The 24,200-nt window shown below is 35.3% G+C and overlaps 1 protein-coding gene across 1 annotated transcript in view; it reads right to left on the reverse strand.

Annotated features, from left to right (window-relative positions):
* The window catches only part of GPM6A (glycoprotein M6A), a 160,774-nt gene extending 136,857 nt beyond the window's left edge, over positions 1 to 23,917 (reverse strand). Inside the window, exon 1 of the mRNA XM_034647763.1 lies at positions 23,185 to 23,917. Coding sequence (XP_034503654.1) covers positions 23,185 to 23,221 — 37 coding nt within the window. The 5' untranslated portion in view covers positions 23,222 to 23,917. The remainder of the gene's footprint in view (positions 1 to 23,184) is intronic.
* Positions 23,918 to 24,200: the final 283 nt, after the last annotated feature.

The following is a 24,200-nucleotide window of genomic DNA, read 5'->3' on the forward strand; positions in this document are numbered from 1 at the left end:
GGTCTCTAAAAGCACTTTTGAAAGACTCCCTCTCAGAATCCAGGCACCATGCTGTGAGATGTCCAAGTCATGGGCAGAGGCCACACATAGGTGCAGTGGCTCAGAGTCTCCGCTGATAGAGTTGCAGCCAACAACTAGCATCAACTGAGGCCTCTTGGACATTTCAGCCCAATCAAGACCCCAGACGACTGCAGATGTCTCAGTGTCTTGGAGCCAATGCCACATGGAAGAAGAATGAATCAGACAACCCACAGAACTGTGAGAGAAAAAAATAAGCGTCGTGGGGGTAGTTTATTATGCATCATCCTTCTTACAGCTGTTTGGAGAATAAAATGAGGTAAGTGTTTTATATGAATTTTTACTATTGTTATAGTTATTATTCTCCTGTCTACCACAATTCCCTCAAAAGTGTACCCAAACTGATTATTCATCTAATTCTCCTTTTCTTATGCAGCAATTCTTTTTAGTACTTGCATTCATTCTACTCATACATTGTCAACAGATCTCACAGAGACCATAACAATGAATCCAGTAAAAAAATTGCCAGAAATTTATTTATGGCTTGAAAAATACATGCAGATAAATTAGCATTTTATATAAACACTGATGAGATTAACCTCCTCACAATTTGGATGAATTCAACAACTAGTTATTAAACCCCTGCCATAAGCCAGTCACCATGCTGGGCCAGGGGATGCAATGCAGAGCAAGAAGGATGTGGCCTTCTGCTTGTATCATCTGCAGACTCAGTCCAGCAAAAGGACAGAAATCACCAAGCAATTATGATAGAGAGCAGTATTCGTTCTGATACAAAAAAGAAGAAGAAAATATGAGAACGCATAGCATTAACCTATGGTTTCCAACCTGTGACCCAAAGCGCCTCACAGAGCTGCAGGAACTCACAGGAGACCACCAGATATTTTTAACTCTCAACAGAAAACACAATGACATCTGTCATGCACTGTTGGGCTGCTGCTACTAACTACTTGACAGATAAAAGTGCAAGTATTTCTTTTGGCCTGGAGACACCATGTTTCTCATCTATTTTTGTCAGCATATTTCCTTGAATCAATTGAATCCTTTCAATGTATAGCCTTTATCTGCGGTGAGCTGATACCACCACCAACCTTCAGTCTCTGATCCTCCAATCCATTCTGCCCGAAACCTCCGGACTAATTTCACCACAACTGTGCTTTCTCTGACAGAGAACATAAGGTCAAACACACAAAACATGCGATTTAGAAAAATCTTCCTTCTTTATGTTCAAGAAACAAATCTAAACTTTATTCTTTAAATAGGGACAGGAAAAAAAAAATCTGCGGCCGGGTTATCTTGAAAAGTGTTTATTAACCTTTCTGACCACACACAAGATTTCAGCACCTCTCACAACTGACCTCCCTCTCTACCAGCTTCTCACTGGCCTAGATTTGAGGGCTATTTTCTTTTGTTTTCTCCACTACTCTTATTCTTTGCCCTTGACATAAATCTATATTCAATTCCCTACCATATCAAAGACCACACAAGACATGAAAAACTAACATTCCTCTCACAGGATGGGACATACCAGGTATTAATATATATCTTAAAGCTGTAATAATATATGGTAGTATGGGGCTCAGAGAAATACCACAGAAAAGATTCGCTCAAAGGTTTAGCTGACACTGCTCTCACCAAAGTTACCCATGACCTTCTCTTCTTGGTCTTCATGTGAGTGTGATACCCTCTTCTTCCTTTGTGATCTCTCTCTTGCTTTCCTCCAAGGACACAACACATCCCTTCTGGTAACTTAACATTCTTTTTCTTATATTCAGCTTCTTTCAATAATGTTTGCTTTAAATCTCCATTCGGGGCCCCTTATCAGTCTACAAAACACCTTCAGGTTGACTTGCTCAAGACCAAGATCATCAATGATCACATAATTACTGAAAACTTAAAAATGTAAAATTCCAATGCAGATTTTCCTCCTAAATTCTGAATCCATGCATCAGACTGCTTATGCAAGACATAATTCTCTTTGAAAAATCTTTTCCTTTTGCTTTTACTTCTGAAAGAAGGATATTCATATACAATACAAAGCACCATTTTAAACTAAGTTTTTACCTACTAGAACATAGACTCAAGGAAGGCTAGGACTTTGTGATTTGTTTTTTCGTGTGGTTGTAGCTGCTGTGTCCTGAGAGGTTCAACTACAGCTAGCACAAAGTGGGTGCCCATTATGCATTTATGAAGTGATCAATGAATGAATGAATGAATCCAATAAAAAATGAAAAAAATACCATATAGGTACATGCTATGAAGTGTTAACCAACAAAAACAGCATTCCTGTCCATTTCTTTATCCCTTGTCCCTTCATTTTTTTCTTTCTACACTCTTCCCATTTTTCATTTCAGCTTTCACTTTCTAGCACATCTCTCCTCCAGCCCACCCTGCTCCCCCACCCACTCTTTTCTTCCTTTATGGATATTCATTAACGTGTGTCAATCTAAAGAATCCAACAAGACAGAGAAGAGACTTGAAAAAGAAAGCAAAATGAGAAAAGTCTGAGGACAGACTGAAAGGAAGAAACAAAGAATGAAAAAAGACATTTAACTGATATGTCAGAAAAAAACAAAGGGAGGGCGAGACAGGCATGTTTTCAATCTGGAAATCAAGGAAAACATGATTTTTTTTTTCTCAAAGAATTATCTTTAAATTGGTAAGATATATTCAGTTCATATGCATTAACAGAAATAAGAAATATAGGGGCGCCTGAGTGGCACAGCGGTTAAGCGTCTGCCTTCGGCTCAGGGCGTGATCCCGGCGTTACGGGATCGAGCCCCACATCAGGCTCCTCTGCTGTGAGCCTGCTTCTTCCTCTCCCACTGCCCCTGCTTGTGTTCCCTCTCTCGCTGGCTGTCTCTATCTCTGTCAAATAAATAAATAAAATCTTAAAAAAAAAAAAAAAGAAAGAAAGAAATAAGAAATATAAAAACATGAAGATCACTGATTTTTTTTTAAATGTAACACTTTTGAGTCCCAATACTTAAAAAGCTTCAATCAAAGCATCATGAGGACAATACAAGAAAGACAAAACCTTTGCCCTCCAAACTAGAAATTTAATGCAGGAGCCAGTTCTAAAACAAACTGAAGCCAGATTTTATTATTTTTAATTACTTGCATAGGCAGAAATAAGAATGTTACAGAAACATCTGTCTTTAACATACAGGGTAATTTCAAAAGTTGATATTTTTTTCCTGAGGGTTGATTTTTAAACGCCAACCAGTGATGAGCAAATATTTAACCCTATCCATCTTTTGATCGTTCTTGATGAACAAATCAGACCTTTAGATATAGAGAAAATATTAATACAGCTATTCAAAATTAAAAATAAATGAAAACTAACACAAAAAGTAATTAATTTGAGCCCATAACTTCAAATAAGGAACTCTGATAAAGGAAGATAATGAAGAATATCAAAATAAAAATTCATCAAGCCAACAGTATTGGTTTCATTTGCACTAAATAGACAGCTCAAGGAACCAGGGCGTTATCATGTTTGACCATGTCTGACCACAGTATGGATGGTAGCTTGCGGGATTAGAAGGCACAATGGTGCTATAAAAAGAGCCTGCATTTGAATGAGGCCAGCAGGGTTTTAGGCTTAGTTCTGTCACTAATTAGCTCCTTAATCCTACACAGTTAATTTCCTTTTGTAGAATGAAGATGATCTGTAATATCTCCTTCTCTCAAAAATGTTAAAAAGATTCTGATTTTTAAAATTCATTTCAATAGGAGACTTTTGAAATGATATTAGCTTATGCAAAATTATGTATTTTATAGTTGATATTTATATTCTGTTCATTGCCTAGTCAAAACATCCATATTTGAATTTCCATACAGGCATACTAACAAAAAAGAATTAAATTAAAATATGCCACCTTCACTGACATCACATATTGATTGTCTTGGCACCTAAACTGAGTTACGGATACAGTAAATCTGTAATGCCCATTTTATCTTGTCTTTATTATCTTATCAGTCAAATAAAATCAAGCTAATTAAGAAAAAACACACACAACTTGCTAGGTAGTTGATGCCTTCCCTTCCTACCCTAAGAGTTGTCTGAGGTACTGGTAATAAAAAAAATGAATGGCAAAAAACAGGAAGTGTCCTATGATTATAAAGACCTGCTTCTATTTGTTATTTCCAAATTTTGTCTAGGCTAAGTATTACGTACAAGCCAAAGGAATGAAGTTGAAATATAGAAGAAAAAAAAACAGTGAGCCATGCCATCGGTCTTTCTCCAACTCTGTCTTGCTAATGACTTATCCTTTCACAATCTTCCTGGTAGGTAAATCTGGCCATGGTGGTGCGGGCTGGCAAAGGCAGTGCCTCTGTGCCAGGATGCCAATCGATGCCACCTGCATATGTCATCTGCCATGTGCTTCACAGAATGGTTTAAAAGGGAAAGAGCTAAACAGAAATTACCATTTATAGCAATTCCATTTGTTCTGAGTAATATTCGTGTTTTCTCTGAAAGAGTACTTAATATTTTAAGGCTATCCCAACCTTTTCTTATTAAAATCCATGCAAAATTAAAGATGTATTTGGCAAGCATCTAAGTGAATTTTTAATCATCTAGGTCTTTGTACATATTATATTTATCCTATTAATACTACATAAATCAATACAGAATGGCACATTCAAAGCAATTTTTAGAAATTTCCGTCCATTTTGCCATTCTCTGGACAGTCTTCTATTCCCCATCTAGCTACCATCTTCTGAGAAGCACAGTTTCTCAATTTCTAAGCATGTTTAATCAACCACTATGGTTGTCATGCCAACCCACACAGAAAATTCTGAGCTTACACAGGGCATTTCAATACAGTGACCCAATTACTATCTGTCAACAAATTCACCAGCAAAATAAAGGGACTGATACATTAATGAGATTTATTTCCTGAAACTGCACTATAGAGATGTTTGCAACAGTTAAAACTGCCATCAATTTTTTAAATTATTAGAATGTTATCAGTATCACAGTATGATGCTTGTAATCTTTTGCCTTGGTTATTGCCTTTATGAGTTTATTTTATGAAGTATTTAGTTTCTCTCTTACTACAAAAACAAATACCACTGGGACATTTACTTGTACATGGTATAAAGATAGCATATTCTCCAAACTGGAAATCACTAAATAGAAAAACTATCTCAATTCTATACTATAGAATGAAACTTTATGAAGGCATAAGTTAAACTGTATAATCCTGTTAGCTACTGTTTAAGGAAGTCTTTATTTAGTTCAAAAGCATGAACAACAAAAGCTATGGATTGGAGGACTTTGTGACATTCTGAAGTCACCTATTAATTGAAAAAAAAAAGACAGATTGTTCCTTCTTATAAAGGAAAACAAGGGCAGCATAAATGCTGGCATTGCAGTGAGAGAAATGTTTAGACTAATCTTTTAGATATATAACATAAAAATGTTTTACTCTCACTTGACCATCTCTTTATTATTTTTATAATAATTTGCTTTTGTTGTGTGTGTGTGTGTGCGTTTGTGAGAGAGAGAGAGAGAATGAGTAAAATATTTCTATTTCTATTTCTTGGTAGATATTTCATTTGTTTTTGGACTAGAGATTCCATTTTAATATAGTCATTCCATGTATAATCTCTGTCTACTAGACAACAGAATATTGAGGCTCACATGAGTTTGTTTTCTAAATAACATCAGATGAGAGATAAGGTTATTTTATGAAAAAATAAGCAGAGATAAATGAAATGTATGAATAGAGAAGATATTCTAGTTCTAGTAAGATAACAAGAATGTAATAATGTTCTTACATTACCTTTGAAAATATTGGGTTTTAAAAGCATGTGTAAAATTAATAGAAACATAGATAAGGAACTCCAGTGCATCTTCTTAACATTGCAAATAGGAACATGAAGTTCATGGAGGTTAAGCAATTTGCCATATGCCACCCAGCCAACCAGTGGCAGCCACAGAATTTGGAAATCACTTTATTATTCCAAATTATAAATTTGCAAAGTTCTTGGACATGCTGCAATAAACATTCTTATATGTAAAGGAAGACTTATTTATGAAACACTAGTTTACATATTAAAAATTGAACTCAGGGATTGATTATAATCATCTTAATCTAGGTAAGGGAGAAGAACATCAATGATCTCTTGCCTAAAGAAGACTACTTGGAATAATAATAGTAAAATGGAAGCACCAGTCTAAAACACAGAAGAGAAATATTTACCACCAAATAGGGCCATTCATATTTCTCTGTCTCTGACTTTTTCTTGGTCTGTCTCTCTCTCTTTCTCTCTCCCTCTTTCCCTCTCTCTCTCACACACACACTTTCATAAAAGGGCAAATTATTTTCCAAATGTTTTGTGGTTTTTACTATCTTTCTGAAAATTGAAATATTGTCCCCCCCAACACTTTTCAAAACATTTCCATATATATATCTTTGTGGGAAGCATTTTTTTAAATCAAATTGTTCACAATAGCTTATGAAAAGAATTGACCAAGAGTCTTAAGGCTGCAACTGAACAGATGAAGAGGGGAAGCCAGCATTAGGAGACATTTCTGAGGTACAAGCATATGATGAGCAATCAGATATAAACGAGAATGTGGAAGGTATTAGTACGGACCACCTGGGCTTTCAGGTTTGCATGCAGCATATATAAAATGTGACAGAAGTGATGGAATGTGAGAACAAAGTATGTACAGAAGATTCTGCTGTAAATGGATAAATTCCATTCTGGACATGTTGCTTTTGAAGCACCTGTGGATATCTGTGGCAGACAACCTCTGAGATGGTCCTCAGTGACCCCTGCCTTATGGCGTTTGGTGCCTTTCCGAATCTCTCCCACTTGAATAAGGGCTACCTTTCTTGATTTGCTTCTAATGTAAGACTATGTCAGAGTGGTGGAATGTTGTTTCCAAGCTACATTACAAAAGCACTATGGCTTTCATCTTGCATGTTCTCTTCCAGTCTCTTCTATCCTTTGCTCAGGAGAAGCCAGCTACCCTGTCATAAGGCAATGCTGTGGCGAGACGCATGTGTAAGAAATTGCGGCCTGCCCATAAAATGGCATGTGACTAAACAACTGAGCAGATCCACTACCATGCGGGAGCCTTCAGATGAGACCACAGCCACAGTCAACAGCTTGGTTGCAATCCAGCCACTTCCTAACAGGTTTCTCTGATTTTCTCGTAAGCATATCACTGATAGTTTCTTACTTATCTATTTATTTATGTCTGGATGTTGTCTTGGTTGCAATCTGTCTCCACTGCCACATCAAAAGACCCATTATATAGTCTGCCTTGTTCAATAACACTTGGAAGAGTGGTCGCCACATAGTCATTCTAAAATAATTATCTACGTGTAATCACAAAACTTTGCTGATTTGAGGTGGCTTTTAGCATGCACAGGGAGGCAATATAACATAATAAATGGAAATAATAGCATATTCTAAAAGATTAATAAAAACCCACTTTGTCTACAATTTACCAAGCAGTACGAATCATGTGGATAATTAATAAAATTATCCCATTTAATAATACATCAATCCCAACATACAGTCATTATTCTTCCTATTTTATAGATGATAAAATTAAGTCTGTTGATCAGAATTTAGTTTTCTGACCTAAAAACATGGTCAGCATGTGACAGAATTGGGACTGGAATCCATAGTTGAATTGTTCTGGTTGTTTCTATTACCTTCCCTCTGGCAGTTTATGATTTTCACTGTGAATAAGGAAGCTAGAATATAAGCTATTTGCTATTCTATTGCATTCACAAACCTTTTACGTTGTGTTTACCAAAAACAGATCGTAATTTCGTGGTGACATTTACGTCTGGGAATCTTGCAGTAAGTAGTGAGGTATAATTCTTAGGGGCAGTACGGAATGGAAGGCACAGTCTTCAAGGTCTTACATGGTGCAAACTGTTTGCTTGTTTGCTTTTGAGCTAATGAACAGGTAATAAGTTCCCATAGGCATTTCCTTCCCCAGTGCATACTGAACTCACTTTGAAAGTTGCCCTGATCCAAACAATAATTTCACCAATTACTATAAATTTCCGAGCTGTGTTTTGTGTGTTTAAGCTTATGTTTTCATTTTTTCACAGTAAAATAATTACCTCAGATTCTTAAGAGTTCTCTTTTCTAGAAAAATTAACTAGTCCAACATCATATTCCCTTCCAGTGTATGAAAAATGTTCAGTTATTTCTTCTAGAAAATATAGGTACATTTTAACAGAGGAATGCAAAAAAACAAATAACTGTATAACCCATGGTAATAACAGGATTTCAACAGTAACATTTTAATATTCATTTTATTTAATTTGTAAATTTAAAATGCCTTGTGGGGGCACCTGGGTGGCATAGCGGTTAAGCTTCTGCCTTCGGCTCAGGCGTGATCCTGGCATTATGGGATCGAGCCCCACATCAGGCTCCTCTGCTGTGAGCCTGCTTCTTCCTCTCCCACTCCCTCTGCTTGTGTTCCCTCTCTCACTGGCTGTCTCTATCTCTGTCGAATAAATAAATAAAATCTTTAAAAAAATAAAAAAAAAATAAAATGCCTTGTGATCCTAGTTACAATATTTATAACCATTTCACTATGTTTAGAGATGGCCTTTATTGGATCTTTCATGACCTCTGACATAAAATTTATTTATGATGTTTGTTAAATAGCTAGTGAGACTAACATTGGTATTAACAGGATCAACAGTTCATGACAGCCCAGAGTGACACAGAATCAACGTTGAGACCCTCCCCCTTAACAACTGAGCTCCCATGTACACACGAGAACTGTTTTATTGTTACATGCATTAGCATTTGCAGTAACTCTAAGTTTCCTATCTTAGTCAATTTCCCCCTTCATCCCATGATTATAATTTCCTCCTATATCTACTGAATCATCCAGATGGAAGGCTGTGTATCATTGCACATTACACACCACTTTTTGAAGTAATCAAGAGCTTATGCTCATGATCATAGATTTCAAAAACCCTTTTGATTTTCAAAAGCAAAATTTGGGGGTTATTATCTAGAAAGTTCTCATTTTAAATGACTGCCATTTCTGACTATGTTTTCCTCTCAGGCTTTAGGATTTCAAATCCATAATATCCTTATTTTGATATATAAATTATAAATTTCAGTTGGGAAATTCACCGTTTTACACAGTGGCAATAATTTACCAGACCAGTGGATCTCTATGTGTGGTCCCAGGATTGGTGACTATAGTAAACTAGGGAAAGTGTTTGAAATGCAGATTCTTGGGCCCCACCCCAAACTTACTGAATCAGAAACTGAGATCAGAAGTGGAAGGAGGGCAGAAATCTATGCTTCAACACACCTAAAACAGGTGTTATTCAAGCAAACCCGAGTCAGAAAACTTCTCTATTAGACTATGGTACTACTACAACTTGTATAACTTACAAAGATACAGAAATCCCAAAGGGTACCAAAACAGCACATCCATTGCAAAGTACAGTTAATATTCATTCTTCTAAGGTATTTATTTCCAACAATTTAAGGCAAAATCATCACCTCACCTCTCACAAAGGTTGTTGGTTTGTTATTTAATAATTTTTGAGGGAGCTCAGTTGATTAAACTCAACAGTAAGATTATCTTTAAGCTGAATGTCATAATAACACCCAATACACCATATTTATAATCTGTTTAAACAGGGTAGATGAACACCCCCATTGTAGTATTGCTTAATCTAAATAGCAAGACAGAAGTTCTTGGTTATGGAATGCAGAAAGGAGTACAGCTTGGTTTCACAACAAACAATGTGGTGAGTTTCTGCTGTCTTCCTTGCAAATTTACCAAACATTGCCTTACCAAAAATCTACAAACTACACAAAAACTCTTAAAAATTATTTTTTGGAGGGGGATGGTATGGAGGCAACTTAATTAACTCTTTTATTGACACAGATAGGTTTAATTTTTTGCTGCTCTTCTCAAATGTGTCATTTCTGTTAAGCTCTTAAATTGTGGAGTCCATTCTTCATCAGGGCAAATGTAGCACACAGTTGAAATCTAAGGGGTTTTTTTTTTTCCTTCTCTTTGTGGCCTACATTTTCTCCTTAGAAAATAGTGAATTTCCTCAGGAAAGCAATTTTACCAAGGGAAATATAAAATGCATTTTTTTACATGGCTCCGAAAGAGGTATTCAATTTTTTCTGGCAAATCCTCAGCTGTATTTCACATGAAAGAAAATGAAGGAAATTGGAAATCCTTGCCTGAGGCTAGTTATGAGCAGAGAGTTCAAAGATTTCAGATGGCCTGATATGTAATAACATCTCCTTTCCTTCCTTTCCTTTCCTTTCCTTTCCTTTCCTTTCCTTTCCTTTCCTTTCCTTTCCTTTCCTACTTCTTCTTCTTTTTTTTTTTTCATTTTGCAAAAGGGGGAACAACATTATTCTTTCCCAGCCCTGTGTTCTAACCCTGTCTGGTTTCCTGCCCCTTGGTATCTCAGGCAGAGCCCAGGGTTTTCTCTCTTCAGCTGTTCCAAAGACTGATAAGAGTGCAACAAAGTAAAAACATATAGGGAAGAGAGATATTGATATTTTTATATAGAAATTAAAAATTTTAATATTGTAGTGAGGAAGAGGGCTGCAGTCCAATAGACACCTCCAAAATACTTCTCTTTGTCACTCTAGAAATAGAACATATTTTCAAAAAACAAACAAAAACTCTTTAGTCAAAATGCATAATGCAGAACACTTTTAATAAGAACATGATTCAAATATTTTTCAGATTTGCCTCTTTTTTCATTCACCTTATTATGGTTTCTTAAGCAGCATGGATTTTTAATAATGAATTTTAAAGAAACAGTAAAATTCCTTGTTTCAAATAATATGATTCTAAGAGTACAATAAAAAAAAATTACAAAGACTTCTAAGTGATCAAGAAGTCATCAAATGATTCTAATGACTGTAATTTGTAGTAGATGATTAGACATTATCACAGAAATTGAAGAGGAATATTCTTTGAGACTTTACAAAATGGAACATAAAGAGCTAAACAGAATATATAAAATATAACAAAAATGAAATTACACATTTACCAAACCTAACCCAAAATCTTGATTGGAGAAATAAATTCCTTTACTTAATCAATGTATGCTAACCAAATGTATGTAAGTCCATTTTTTTTGTAATATGAATACCATATTAATTATACTGAGTGGAAATCATTTAAATTAGGGGTGGGACTCTCCACCCTCTGGGCCTAAACTGATCTAAAACAATTTAGTTCAAAAACAAAAAATAAAACAATTAGTTCATTCTATAGCAAGATCAGGTGCAGTTCATTCTTTCCTATCCATTCCCATTTTTTTTTTCTCATACCCACATTAAAAAAAATTTACAGGTAAAATTATGTATCTACATTCAATAATGGACATTTCAGTGTTCTTCAGTGCTGTCCTTAGTTATTGTCCATTCCAAAGCCTAAATTATGGCTTCATACTATTTCTAAACCATAGATCATAAGACCCTTTCATTGAAGGCTTCTCTTTCTTGCACAATAAAACATCAAAATAACCAAAAAGGTAATAGTTCGAGTTAATGTCTGGGTTACATTTCATATTGAAATGGTATGTAATTCTTTGTCCCTCAAGGATCCCAAACAGCTTTGTAAACTTATATTAGACAATATAAATAAGAACCACTCATGACAGAATGGCATTCTCAGCTTGTGGGGGAAGAGATTCCATTGAATAATGCCACATAGATGGGAAATGATTTTTGGAGTGTTATTTTATACCGGGAAAAACAAAGCAGATATTTCATTCTCTAGATGAAGTAACATGCTGTCTGCTCTCAGACAGACAAAATAAACCATACATCCTAATTTAGTACTATGTTTAAGAAGCCCCCGAAGTACCAAATTTTGAGGTCACGTGACCTCAAAACTGAGAAAAATGTTATCTTTGCTATCATATATGAATGCATCGAACAATAAAATCTCCAAACATTTTGCCAATTTTGTCAAAAGGGAAAATAACACAGCAAGTTAAGGAGCTCACAAAGAATTTAGAAAAAGTTTGATGAGCTTACCATACTCCATGTAAATATAATATGCAAATCTTAATTATGCCATATCATGTAATATTTTATTTTCTAAACAGAAATGATAACACATTTAAAAAGTTTCCATAAATGTACATACTAACAGTATAGCTATATTAAAGTACCATTTTTTTGGCAGATGAAAATTTTCTAATATTAACAATATGACATGGTTTAACTTAATAAATCTATAATATAGTCAAGTAAGCCATGAATTACCCAGTACGTTTAAAGATAAATATCTTTGAATACTTAAGGCTGAAGCAAAGTGATTATGACAATAAATAGGAGATGTGCTGGGAATCTGATACAGATGGAAAAGAGTGACCAGTGAATTTGATCTTTTTTTATTAAATAGAGTATATTAGATTTAAAAAATTACTCTGTATTTTTATTTTTTATTTATTTTATTTTATTTTATTTTTCAATTATTTTTTTAAAGATTTTATTTATTTATTTGACACGGAGAGAGAGTGAGAAAGCACAAGAAGGGGGAGCAGCAGATAGGGGAAGTGGGGGAAGCAGATTCCCTGCTGAGCAGGGACCCCATGTGGGGCTTGATCCCAAGACCCTGAGATCATGACCTGAGATGAAGGCAGATGCTTAACTGACCGAGCCACCTAGCCACCTTACTCTGTTTGTTTTCAATATTTTAAAAATTATTCAGTGCTTGGTGGGAGAGAGGCATGTGGAATCCAGGCTGAAGAGACCCTCAACACCAGTAGGTAATAATGATGTTGCTTTTGCATCACTGCAGAATTTGAAAGAAAATAAAGTACTAAAGTTGAGGCCAGATATCATAATGATGGTAGAACTGTGAGTGTGGTACAAACTTTCCCTCCAACTTACCAGAAACAATGAGAAAATTTTTTTCAATATTCATGTAAAAAAAAGAGGCCCCTCTTGATATACAGACAATATTACCAAACATCATTATGAAGGAACCATATATGTCATTTATTAGCAGCTCCTAAGTCTGTCTTTCTTTTATTTTAAAGATTTTATTTATTTATTTGACAGAGATTGCAGCAAATCACTGTAAAAAATAATGTATAAGTAGGGGCACCTGGGCGGCTCAGTCGTTAAGCATCTGCCTTCGGCTCAGGGCGTGATTCCAGGGTTCTGGGATTGAGTCCCCATGGAGCCCCTCATGGAACCCTGCATCGGGCTCCCTGCTCCACTGGGACCCTGCTTCTTCCTCTCCCACTCCTCCTGCTTGTGTTCCCTCTCTCATTGGCTGTCTCTCTCTCCATCAAATAAATAAAAAGTAAAATCTTAAAAAAATAATGTATAAATAAATAAATGGAAAGATATATAATCTTTTCCTAAGATTATACTTTTTGGCCTGGCTATACACCTGGCATATAAAACACAACATAATTTAAGATGTTCTTCCAGGAAGAACTCACTCTCAATTTTGCTAAACAATGGTATCACATTTATCCCAAAGCATAAATTAGTGTTAGTATACCAAAAAATTAGTACGCTAAAACTGCAGGGAGAGAGATGTTCCTTCAAATATTGTATGAAATACTCCTCACATACCATTGACTAGAGCTTTCAGACTATGCCTTGGACATCACCAAACTATCAGGCAACTGTTCAAGATTGCACACTGATAAAAATATGAAAACTGAAAGCATAAAAAATGGTAAAGGGAATTATTATTCATTGACATGCTAGCCTTTAAATTTATGATCTTGAAAATGGACCAGTTGAATAGAGCTTTAGAAAGACCTTATCTTACTAAATTGTCCTCTATGATTTTAAACTATTTCTTCTGCAATTTTGTTTTCTTTGATCAACACTAACTAATGAACTCAGTGAGCCTAGTGTCAGCAAGCTCATATACCACTATGCTATATTTTCTTTATTAGCATCTTATAAAATGTTGTGAGACTAACTTCCCAAGTTTCAGGAACCATATGCTGAACTTGACAGCTCAATGCATTTCACTTAATTGCTGGAATTGAAATGTAATATCCATGTGGGCTCTTTAATAATATAAATGAAAATCTATTCATTTTCATGAAGGCTGCTATCAAATGCTATTTTAGGTAAAAAAATAAAAGACTTTTAATTCTAATCTAAGGACACAAAATGGGAGTCGTGGCAGCATTTTTCCAAGCTAGGGTTAGCTGTTTTATAGATCTGTCTGTGTTTAGAAAAGAAAAGGATTTCATTCTTTCTTTAGACTGAATTGTTGACATCACCTTTTTCTTCTTCCTCTTTTTCCTCCTCTTTCTTTCCTTTCCATCCTCTTTCTTTTCCTCTTCTCCTTAGTCTCCCTCACCATCGCCAACCACTCACCACTACCATCATCATCACCACTACTGTCATCATCATCATCATCATCATCATCTTCATGTATGAATGGGGCTGTACTCAGAGCACCTTGCAGGTTAGGTTCAAGAACAAAAGATAAAATCCATTCCCTTAAGGGATGTGTACTTTGAAAAGGGAGATGGGTATAACATACACTACATAAAAGATAAATGATAAGAGAAGCCATTCATTAAATGCTAAACAAACTTTTAGAAAATAATTGTTCCAACAATTCAAAAAAGTGGTTAACCCTTTAGCATCCTTTAATTTTTGAAACTGACTCTCTGCCTCAAGAAAGTTTGCTTAGTTATGTTTTAAATGGTCACAGTGTGTTATGGAAGACAGGAAAGGAGACATGGAGACAGATTTGAATTTAGCAGACTCCTACAATGCTGTAAAAATGGTGAGAGGCCCATCCACCAAGTCACTGTTTCATCTAAAACTCAAGTTAAAACACAAAGATAATGGTAGAGAAAATTAAATCCCCCAAAATATGGGTTTTCCCATATTTCCCAAAAAACCCACTCCCAAAAAACCAGGACTGACTAATACAGATTAAGTTATAGAGAAAACGAGTTTCAGTCAAAAGAAAGAGTCAGGACTGTAGCAAGTCATCTGATCTGGGAAACCACAAGTCAGTTGGCCAATCAGTGTGAAAGCTGACTACAAAAACTGCTGGCTTTTCTACAAGTCTGAGGTTTATAGAGAAAATCTTAGCATATTGTTTCTGAATTCTAAATCTTACAAATTATAATTTTCTATTGTGGGTGGTTGAGTAAAGAAATTCAAAATGTTTCAAATTCAGTTATTCTATAAGTAGCATTCCGTGTCAACTTTTACTACAAAACAATGAGATTTTTAAAAATTTGATGAATATCTATAATTTAGAATCTCTGAAGTATAAACAAACCATTAAATTAATCTGGGTTTGGTAAGATGTGGGCGCTACTGAAGACCATCAGAACTTCTCAGAGCCTAAGCTTGGTTTTAACAGACAAGCCACACCCAATGTCATGTATACAAGTTCCATTGCACAAACAATGCTCAAGCCTATATTTTTTAAATTCATTCTACTTGCACCATACTTGAAGGTGTTTTAACAAAAATGAATACAATTCTTTACTACCACGGAAAAAGAAATTCCTAGTTTAGAATTCCAAAATTTGCATTTGAATGCTAGTATTATGGGAAAAAATAATTTTTCTAACTAGAACCACTTTATCTCAAAGCTGAAATTAAAACTATCTCATGTCATTAAAATCCTCTTTATTCTCTGGATATTTGTAAGAGGTTTTCTTCTTGTTCTCTGTAGGGTTGAGTTTGAACTAAATATCCATTGACTAAAGAGTGTGTCCATCAAGTAAAAAGACATTGGATACTGCTAAGAAAACTATAATCAAAATTTATTAATTAATGTTAGCATATATTGACACTAGGTACTTGATATGAAATGCTTTGAACAGTGCCTGGATTATTAAATATTAACTATTATATTTACTATTTTTGTTAATAAAATAATCATGTTAATAAAGGCAGTTAGCTATGTTTCAGATGTGCAATCACTAACTTAAAGTACAAAATTGATATGGAATACAGACTACTAAAAATGAAAATATCAGGGCTCCTGGGTGGCTCAGTTGGCTAAGTGTCTGCCTTCGGCTCAAGTCATGATCCCAGGATCCTGGGATCATGCCCCACATTGGGCTCCTTGCTCAGCAGGGAGTCCACTTTTTCCTCTCCCTCTGCCCCTCCCCCTGCTCATGCTGTCTCTCAAATAAATAAATAAAATCTTTAAAAAAATGAAAATAGTAATGTAGGAAATGTGGAGAGGCATCTCAAAAACTGAAAAAAAATGGCTATGTTTTTGGGGAAAGGGATTTGGGTATGTATTATTTCTTTATTTGACTTATTTACTAGAACTCTTTCTCATCAAATAACCATAAAGAAATATAAACAATTTTAAAGTTTTTCTTCTACATGTTTTATTATTAAAAAATAGTTAATTCATCATTCAAAGAATGTTTCTAATGGATTAGGTAAATTGCATTAAAATAGAGAGAAAGCATTTGCCAAAACATTGAAATTTCTATTATTAGAGTGGAAAATGATAATTAGCAAAATTTTTCAACTGACTCACTTTTACTTAAGAATAAGTAAAAAGCATGCATGCTCCATAATAGGAGGGAATGTATGTTTTATGTTCCTAACATCATTCTCAGAGATAGATTCTATCAAAATGCTCTCTTTTGTAGAGGTAAGTATAATAAAAGATTATTTCTCGTATGATAGAAATTTAGGTGCAAAAACATTAAGTGATTTAAACTATGTGCCAGAATGTCTTTCTTTTGGAAATTATTCTGTCATACACAGCAGTAATGTTCCAACATGTTGATCTAACTTAATACTTGAGGAACACACATCATTTAAAATCCAAGAGTCATCCTCCTTTTTTCCTCTGACCTCGGATTTGCTCATATTGTAACTTAATTCCCCAATGAACTCTACAACACATCCCAATTAGCTCCTGACTTTTATCTGGAACTAAAGTTAAATTCCCCACTCACAATTTGAAAGAAACAAGTCAGTTATTTTGTGTTTTTCTTTCCTTTTATTTTCACAGAGCACAGAAGAAAATTTCTTTCAGATTAAGAATATCCAAGACAATGGTCACAACTTGAATAGAGAACACATGGGAAAACATGAATTATTTTCATAATGTCAGCTAATCCACAGCTGTGCCACCTGTTAGTATGGAAGATATCCAAAAGGACTTTGAAAACAAGCCAGGCAGTCTGTCTTCGATGTATGAAAAAGGAGACTGTCAAACATTCTGCATGGTAGGGAGGGGTTTATGTTCAAAGGAAAATGGAGGCCAAAATTGACAAACTAGCAGTTATTTTCCATATTCTATGAATCACACATGAGCCATTTGCATTGTAGACTAATTAAGGAATAATTGATTTCTACAACCATTTTGAAGTCATCACTCTAGATACATTCTGTATCAATATCTTAATTCATTACACTGGACTTCTCACTTCGTCTCCTTAAATGTGTAAGATTAAGTTTCAATTCAGGCAGAAAATGAAGTAAGTATATCAAGCACTTCCATTTTAAAAGGTGAATATACTCATTCTAATGATACAGTAAAACGAAACCAATTATGTATCCTTTATCCTACCAAGATGGTGGAACATGTGTTATCGAGCATTTTGGAACTCTGAGACAAATAGCACCACAGTTATAAAAAAACATGAGCAACTGATCCAAAAAAAATGTAAGATGACAAAATTCTAAAATATTATGCCTAAACCACAGAAGTCATAATAACCAAAGCAATGTAGAAGTTCAGGGAATATCTACTGAGTCTTATGAAAAATACACCTAATGTTCCCCACTGGCAAGTATCTTAGGGCTGCATTTAATAACCACATGATAATAATTTCTTAGAGTCCAGTATTAACCGCTAGTAAAAGCACAGCTGTCAAATCACAGGACAGATTTCTCCTACACACTTTTTAAAATCTGAATCTTTATGTTTCTCTGGCTTTGTTCTTCAAATATCGAGAAGGCAACTGACATATTTGTTGAGATGAAATCCATTCCCTTTTTCATGAGCCTGCAAGTAGCCAACATCCATGATGCAAAAGGAGGCTGATTAATTCTTCTTTTTAAATGACTATTCAAAGGTTTTTGGTGTTATGATCGTTATTTTCCTAGCCACTGTTCTATGGATTTCAATGATACACTATTAAAGATTCTAATTCTATTAATAAAGCAAACACTTCAATGCATCTGGTTCTTTGACTTCTTTGCAATGGTTCTCAAAATATTTTACTACCAATATTTGCTTACTGGTAGGTAGTGGTTTTAGTTTGAACTAATTATTCAATTACAAAAAACGACTGATGAGGGGAAAAACTCAGAATTACCTAGGATAAAGAGTAGTGTCAAGTTGAGATTTAAGTATACAATAAGTATACATTTGGTTCGGCTGCCACATAGCAGGTTAAGGTTGGGAAAAGTTCTTAACATTAAGCCTCTTTACATAAGACTCCTAAAAGGATCTGGACATTTGTTTTATCTAAAGATCTTCTGATTTTAAAGAACAGAGAGATTCACTCAGATTAGCTGAGGGATGGGCAGCCCAGTCACTATAATGATATTTGGAGCAATCGAGAGACGGTTGGGGCATATTGAGAATCATCTTTTCTCAATTCTTAAGAGAGGAGTCCCACTGACCCAGCTAATCTTTCTGGAATAAAGACTCACAAGTGATAGATTGCTGGCACACCCAGGGATTGACTGCCCTTGGCAAAGCTGTCCACATATGGCCAGAAAAGCCGTAGGCGGTGATAATGAACACAGCCATAAATTATAGAGCATGGCCTATTAGTACAGCAGAAGTGTGTGGTTGAAACATAGCCACTTAAGAGAAGTTGTGGTAGGTAGGCCATTATTGACATCCAGTACACTGCAGGGTGTGGCCTCAATCTGACTGGCTCTCCTCCTTGCTACTATGTGACTTCAGTCAAGTTAATTAACCTATTTGATTTTTAGTTTCCTCACCGTTTAAGGTCATTGTGAAGAGTCTAGGAGTTAACTTATGTAAAGTCCTTAGGCCACTATCTGGCATGGAAATCATCGGGCAATTTAAGTTGCCCAGTATCCTCTTTTGTCATAAAGCAAAGCTACCTCCCTTTTCACTTATTATAGTGGTGTCTTGTCTTCAGGGATGATGTCTATCTCAAGAAGGGTTAGGCTGCAAAGTCATCTTTCAAGGCAAAACTAACATGAGTCAAAAAAATTTTCGAGAAGAATTTCAGTCAGCCCATAAATGTGATGTATATGCTTTTGTGTGTCGACTTCTTTACGGTGATACATGTAGAAACGCATAACGTAAAATGAAAAGTACCTAATTACGAGCAGGCATGTCAAACATAATTGTACAGTATTTATTACGAGATAAACATTAAGATTGAAAGAGAGAAAAAAGAAACCTGTGTACTGTCCTTTCATCCAGATATTCTTGTTGGTTTTAATACGCTAAGGATATGCTGACAGGACACATGCATGCTGGGCTAAAGGTGGATGAAGGACGGCCATTAAACAGTAGTCATATGATCGGTGTTGAGATGATGAACTATGCCTTGTCACATGAGTTTGAACTTTGACTCCTCTAGTGACGTAGTCCTCGAGGGCCACCAAGGGTTGGTTTCTCTTGAGGAGAGGGTAAACCAGGCATCAGTGTTGGAAGGGAGGCAGTGGTTGCCTCTGTTTAGTTCAAAAAGCTGACACATAGATTCATACACTGCTGCTAATTATACGAGAAAAACATGGGAGCACTTTAGCCATTATCTTTTGAGTCGATGAAACATTTCTGGTATATTATATATAATTTCGAGGCTTTGTTTCATATGATGTTCATGTTCAGAAATGAAGTCAGTAAGTTTTTGGCTGTTTGGAACAGTTCAGCTAATTTATGAAGATTGTGATTTGCTCGCTCTTCCTGTTCATTACTATTTCCTTTTTATCTCTGTATAATTTTGTCACTTCTTCTAATCTTTAATTCAGCAGCTTTGACCTCCTCCTAATTCAGTAACTCATTCATTGAGGTTGTCTATAAAGTAATGGTCACCTACTTGCCTGGCCACCCGAACACACATTCACTAATTCACTAATGATCAGACTCACTTAAATCATTTACATCTTTTCCGATAGGATTGGGCAAAGTTGCATGCCTACAAGTCATAAATGTATACCTTTTAAATCTTTGTAAAAACCTCTTCATGCACTTTGCTCAATCCCCCTACAGTAACTGAAACACTTGTTGCCATGATTGGATGACCATGTACTTCAATTTTTGACAACAGAGATGCTAGGTTTATTATGGCTTTACCTAAGGGCCAAGTTCAAAATACCTTCTTTCCTTTTCCTCTTTTTTTCTCCAATATCAGAATACTGTTGCTTTGGCTGGACCCAAGATAAAATAATAAGCTTTCCTTTGGAGGGCATGTTTTACAAAAACACACACGTTTCTTAAAACACTAGCTTCTCACTCAGCACGATGAGATACTCACCTTTTGGGACAGTGGCAGAAATGGATGCAGCAACAGATTAATGATCCCATTTCAGTTTCACACCAAGCCATTGAGCAGAATGACTGGTGAAGTCACCCATACTTTTAAACTATCCTCTCTTCCAGGATGAACATATATAGTTAAATTACAGTAAATATTAGGACTGCTTTCAATTGCCTTTTACAGATTAAATGGGGAAGGAAGATCTCGTTATGAAGAAAACTATATTTCGTATGGAAGACCTTTTCTAAGTGTTTAGGCATCAACTATATATTTTTTCAAATATGTTTATGAAACCACTGGCTTCCATTTTATATTGTAGTTGAATTTGGAAGCTGACATGGATAAATACTGATGTGAATTCAAATCTTTCTAATTTGTAACAAAGAAAAATAGATTTAAATTGTAAGAAGGGACAGGAGAGCATCTTTCAAATGGAAGAGAATTATGTGATATCTGAATTATTACCTAAGAAAATTCTATGCAATTTAAGAAAGACAGCATGAAAGTTAATGCAAAGTGCTGTTTTCCTTTAAAGTAGATGGATCGTTAAATCTGTACACCTAAACTCTTGAAAAATCTCTTATGATTAATCTGCTTGTCTAATAGCTTTTCAACTTAGATCCTTTCAAATTGCATTGTTTCCTCTACCCCTGTACTTGTATAGAGAGCATTTATGTGCAAATATAACTTTCTAAAAACAAACTTATATAGAAAAGGTGTCATCGGCGTAGTTGAAAGGAATAAACCAGGATTGATGAGAGTTAAATCTTCACAATTAATAAAAAAAAGCTTAATCATAGATATTTTACTTACATATCTTTATGAACTGATAGACCATTATACAACTTTTCATTTTTAAAAAATTGTTTTCCTCTACTGTTCCTGATTTAAATATGTACACCTTAATGATTAAAAAAAAAAAAACCCACAAAAAACAAAAACCCCGCTGCAACAGGACGTTCCCTCATCACATTGCTGCTGCTTCCACCCCCATGAAGGGAAGATTTTCAGTGTTACCTGAGAAGAACATCATAACTAATTACATCATTTTTCTTGGTTCCTGCTTGCTCAGACATTTCAACCTGTAACCACAATCCATGATTTATCTCAAAATTTTATTTAGTGCAATGAATATCACTTCTCTATGTGAAAATTATCAGTTTATTTTTCCTTGCATAAAATACCTGGCCAAGAAGCAGTCTCCTTATGTGCTATAAAAAAATATTAAAATAAGGTATTTTATTCCTAAAGTAAAATTGTCAATGGAGATGCCTTTTAAAGGTAAAAATTACCATGAAAATTCGCTATTTCAAATCACTGGTGAATACTTAAGGTATTTGTTCACACAATAAAGGTAGTTGAGGATTTCTTTATTTAAAAAACAGATTACATGATATCTATGTAGATTATTGAGTTTCTTTACAGAGTACCATTAACGAGTGTGCTAGTGACTCAAATCGTACATTACCTTATCTATTAACTTCCTCTATTGCTTTTATAAAACACTTAAATATTTAATGTCAATAGTCTTGGATTATATAGATGTGTTGAGAGTGTGCATGCGTGGGCATGTGTGTGTGTGTGTCTGTTAAGAGACTCAGCAAAGCTGAAGGCTCAAAATCATGAAAACCGCACTATGTTTCCAAACTACCGATTTTTTCATATGAAATATGGTTTTCTAAAATAATGCATTCACATACATTCAAAATCAAGTTTGGTAGCTCAATCTTTCCAGTACTACTCTTCAGTATTACTTTTGTGTAGTAATACCTGTGTCACTCTTTCCATCCTGAGAACACAAGAGTGTTTTTTATAACATTACATAAGCCTGAGAACAGGCATGAGAGAAAATGCTGCCGATCCTGAGATAGCTACAGTTCCCTCCAAAGCTACCACTTGTGTCACACACACACACACACACACACACACACACACACAATTCTAGAGCATCTGAATCATTTGGAATTGTCAATATTTGGCCCTTTTTAACCTATAAAAATGACAATTTAATTCCTACAGCCAGGTATAGCTACAAAGGCTTAAAAACGCATAAAATACCAAGAAAATACCCTTGACATTTATTACTCAGAAGTTGATTATGGTCAACTCCATAGAAAGGAAAACCTTAATATTATTATTCACTCTGAAAATTTATGAACCTTTGCTCCATCTATATTAAAACTAGATTGCATTCGTGCAAAAAAAAAAAAGATTCTTTTAAGATGCACCAACCAAAATAGAATAAATATACGCTTGGTCTTTGTTCTATCAGATGTCCACTCAAAGGTATCAATAATGGTTACATCATCAGATTTTTAGCAACAACTAGCTCCAAATATTGCGTCTGTGGCTCACACCAGGAGTCCCTTAACCCAGCTCAACAAGCATGAAAACATGAAATAAAGGAACATTAACAAAGACTGGTGTAAGAAAGAGTTCGCAACAATACCGCAATGCTCCTATCACCAAACTCGACTACGCATCCGGATACTTAGATCTGAAAGATTTGCAAATAATGACAACATTCAAGCCAGACATTACTACAAGTGAGGAACAGGCTAAAAGGGAAACAAAAGAAAAAAAACTTGCCTTCCAAGAGAGAAACATTCATTAGCCTTACTGGCAAGCGTCTAAAGCAAACAAGGAAACTGCAAAATAATTACTTAGTTACAAACAAACCCTTTTAGCACAGTACCTTTTTGTGTTTGTCCCTCTTCCATATTCTCTTCCATGGCTACCTTTCTTCAGTAGAATCTGGTACACGGAATTAATCAAAAGCTCAATTAGATGTTGGAAAAACTGGTGATTTTTTTTCCCTGGGAAGCTCCCACAGCAGTGGCTTGGGCAAGTCCTCGGAGCTTAGCTAAGGCTCCCTCGCGCCTCTTGTTTGCTTGGAGACAGGCTGTCAAGTGTAATTTCATTCAAATTACTCTTCCGTGAAGATTATCAATTTTTCTTCTCAAAGCTGCCCATTGTGTACCACTGTAAGCAGGTATTCAAGCAAATAGCCTGAGAATTTTGGGGGGAAATTTGGTCTGAATCCCAGAAGCCGAGACTCTGTGATTCACAAGCCTTGCTTTGCATTTAAAATGGGGAAAAGAAATTGAGGTTTGTATGGAAATCTGGGCTTTAAATTGGAAAGAGGCTGAGCTGTGAACAGATGGAGGGGTGTCCTCCTAACATGAAGCAGACCACCAACCCATGATTCCCCCTCTTTGCCACCAGAGTGGGAAAGCCCGGATTCCTGCCGGTTCTTTATGCCGCAGTACCGCTTCTCACCAGTCAGATACCTTGTGAAAATGCATTTTCCTTTGCTCTGCTCTCTGAGTATCTAGTTAATTTGATTTAAAAGTGGCAAGAAAGGATGCAATTAAACCACCTGAGAGTTTATTTGTAAGAAGTTACTATTAACAGAGGTTTTGTAAGCTCATACCTTTCAGATTGAAAAAGATATAAAAGTATGGTTTTCCAAAGAATGAGTATGAACCTTTAAGCCTGAAAGATATATTTTAAGTAATTATTTTACTTCAGTGCCAGAAGATTCTTAAAGGAAAGGGAGAAAGACACTGAAATTTTTGAAAAGGCATCTATTGATATCTTGGTAATTTATTGTTATAATTTTAGTCCACTTAAACTGCTGATTTTAAATGGGAATCTGATTTTTAAATGGGAACTGTTTCAAGGGTCATTATTGGGGAATGAGAAGGATAA

The sequence above is a fragment of the Ailuropoda melanoleuca genome, chromosome 18, assembly GCF_002007445.2.
Source record: "Ailuropoda melanoleuca isolate Jingjing chromosome 18, ASM200744v2, whole genome shotgun sequence".
NCBI lineage: Eukaryota > Metazoa > Chordata > Mammalia > Carnivora > Ursidae > Ailuropoda > Ailuropoda melanoleuca.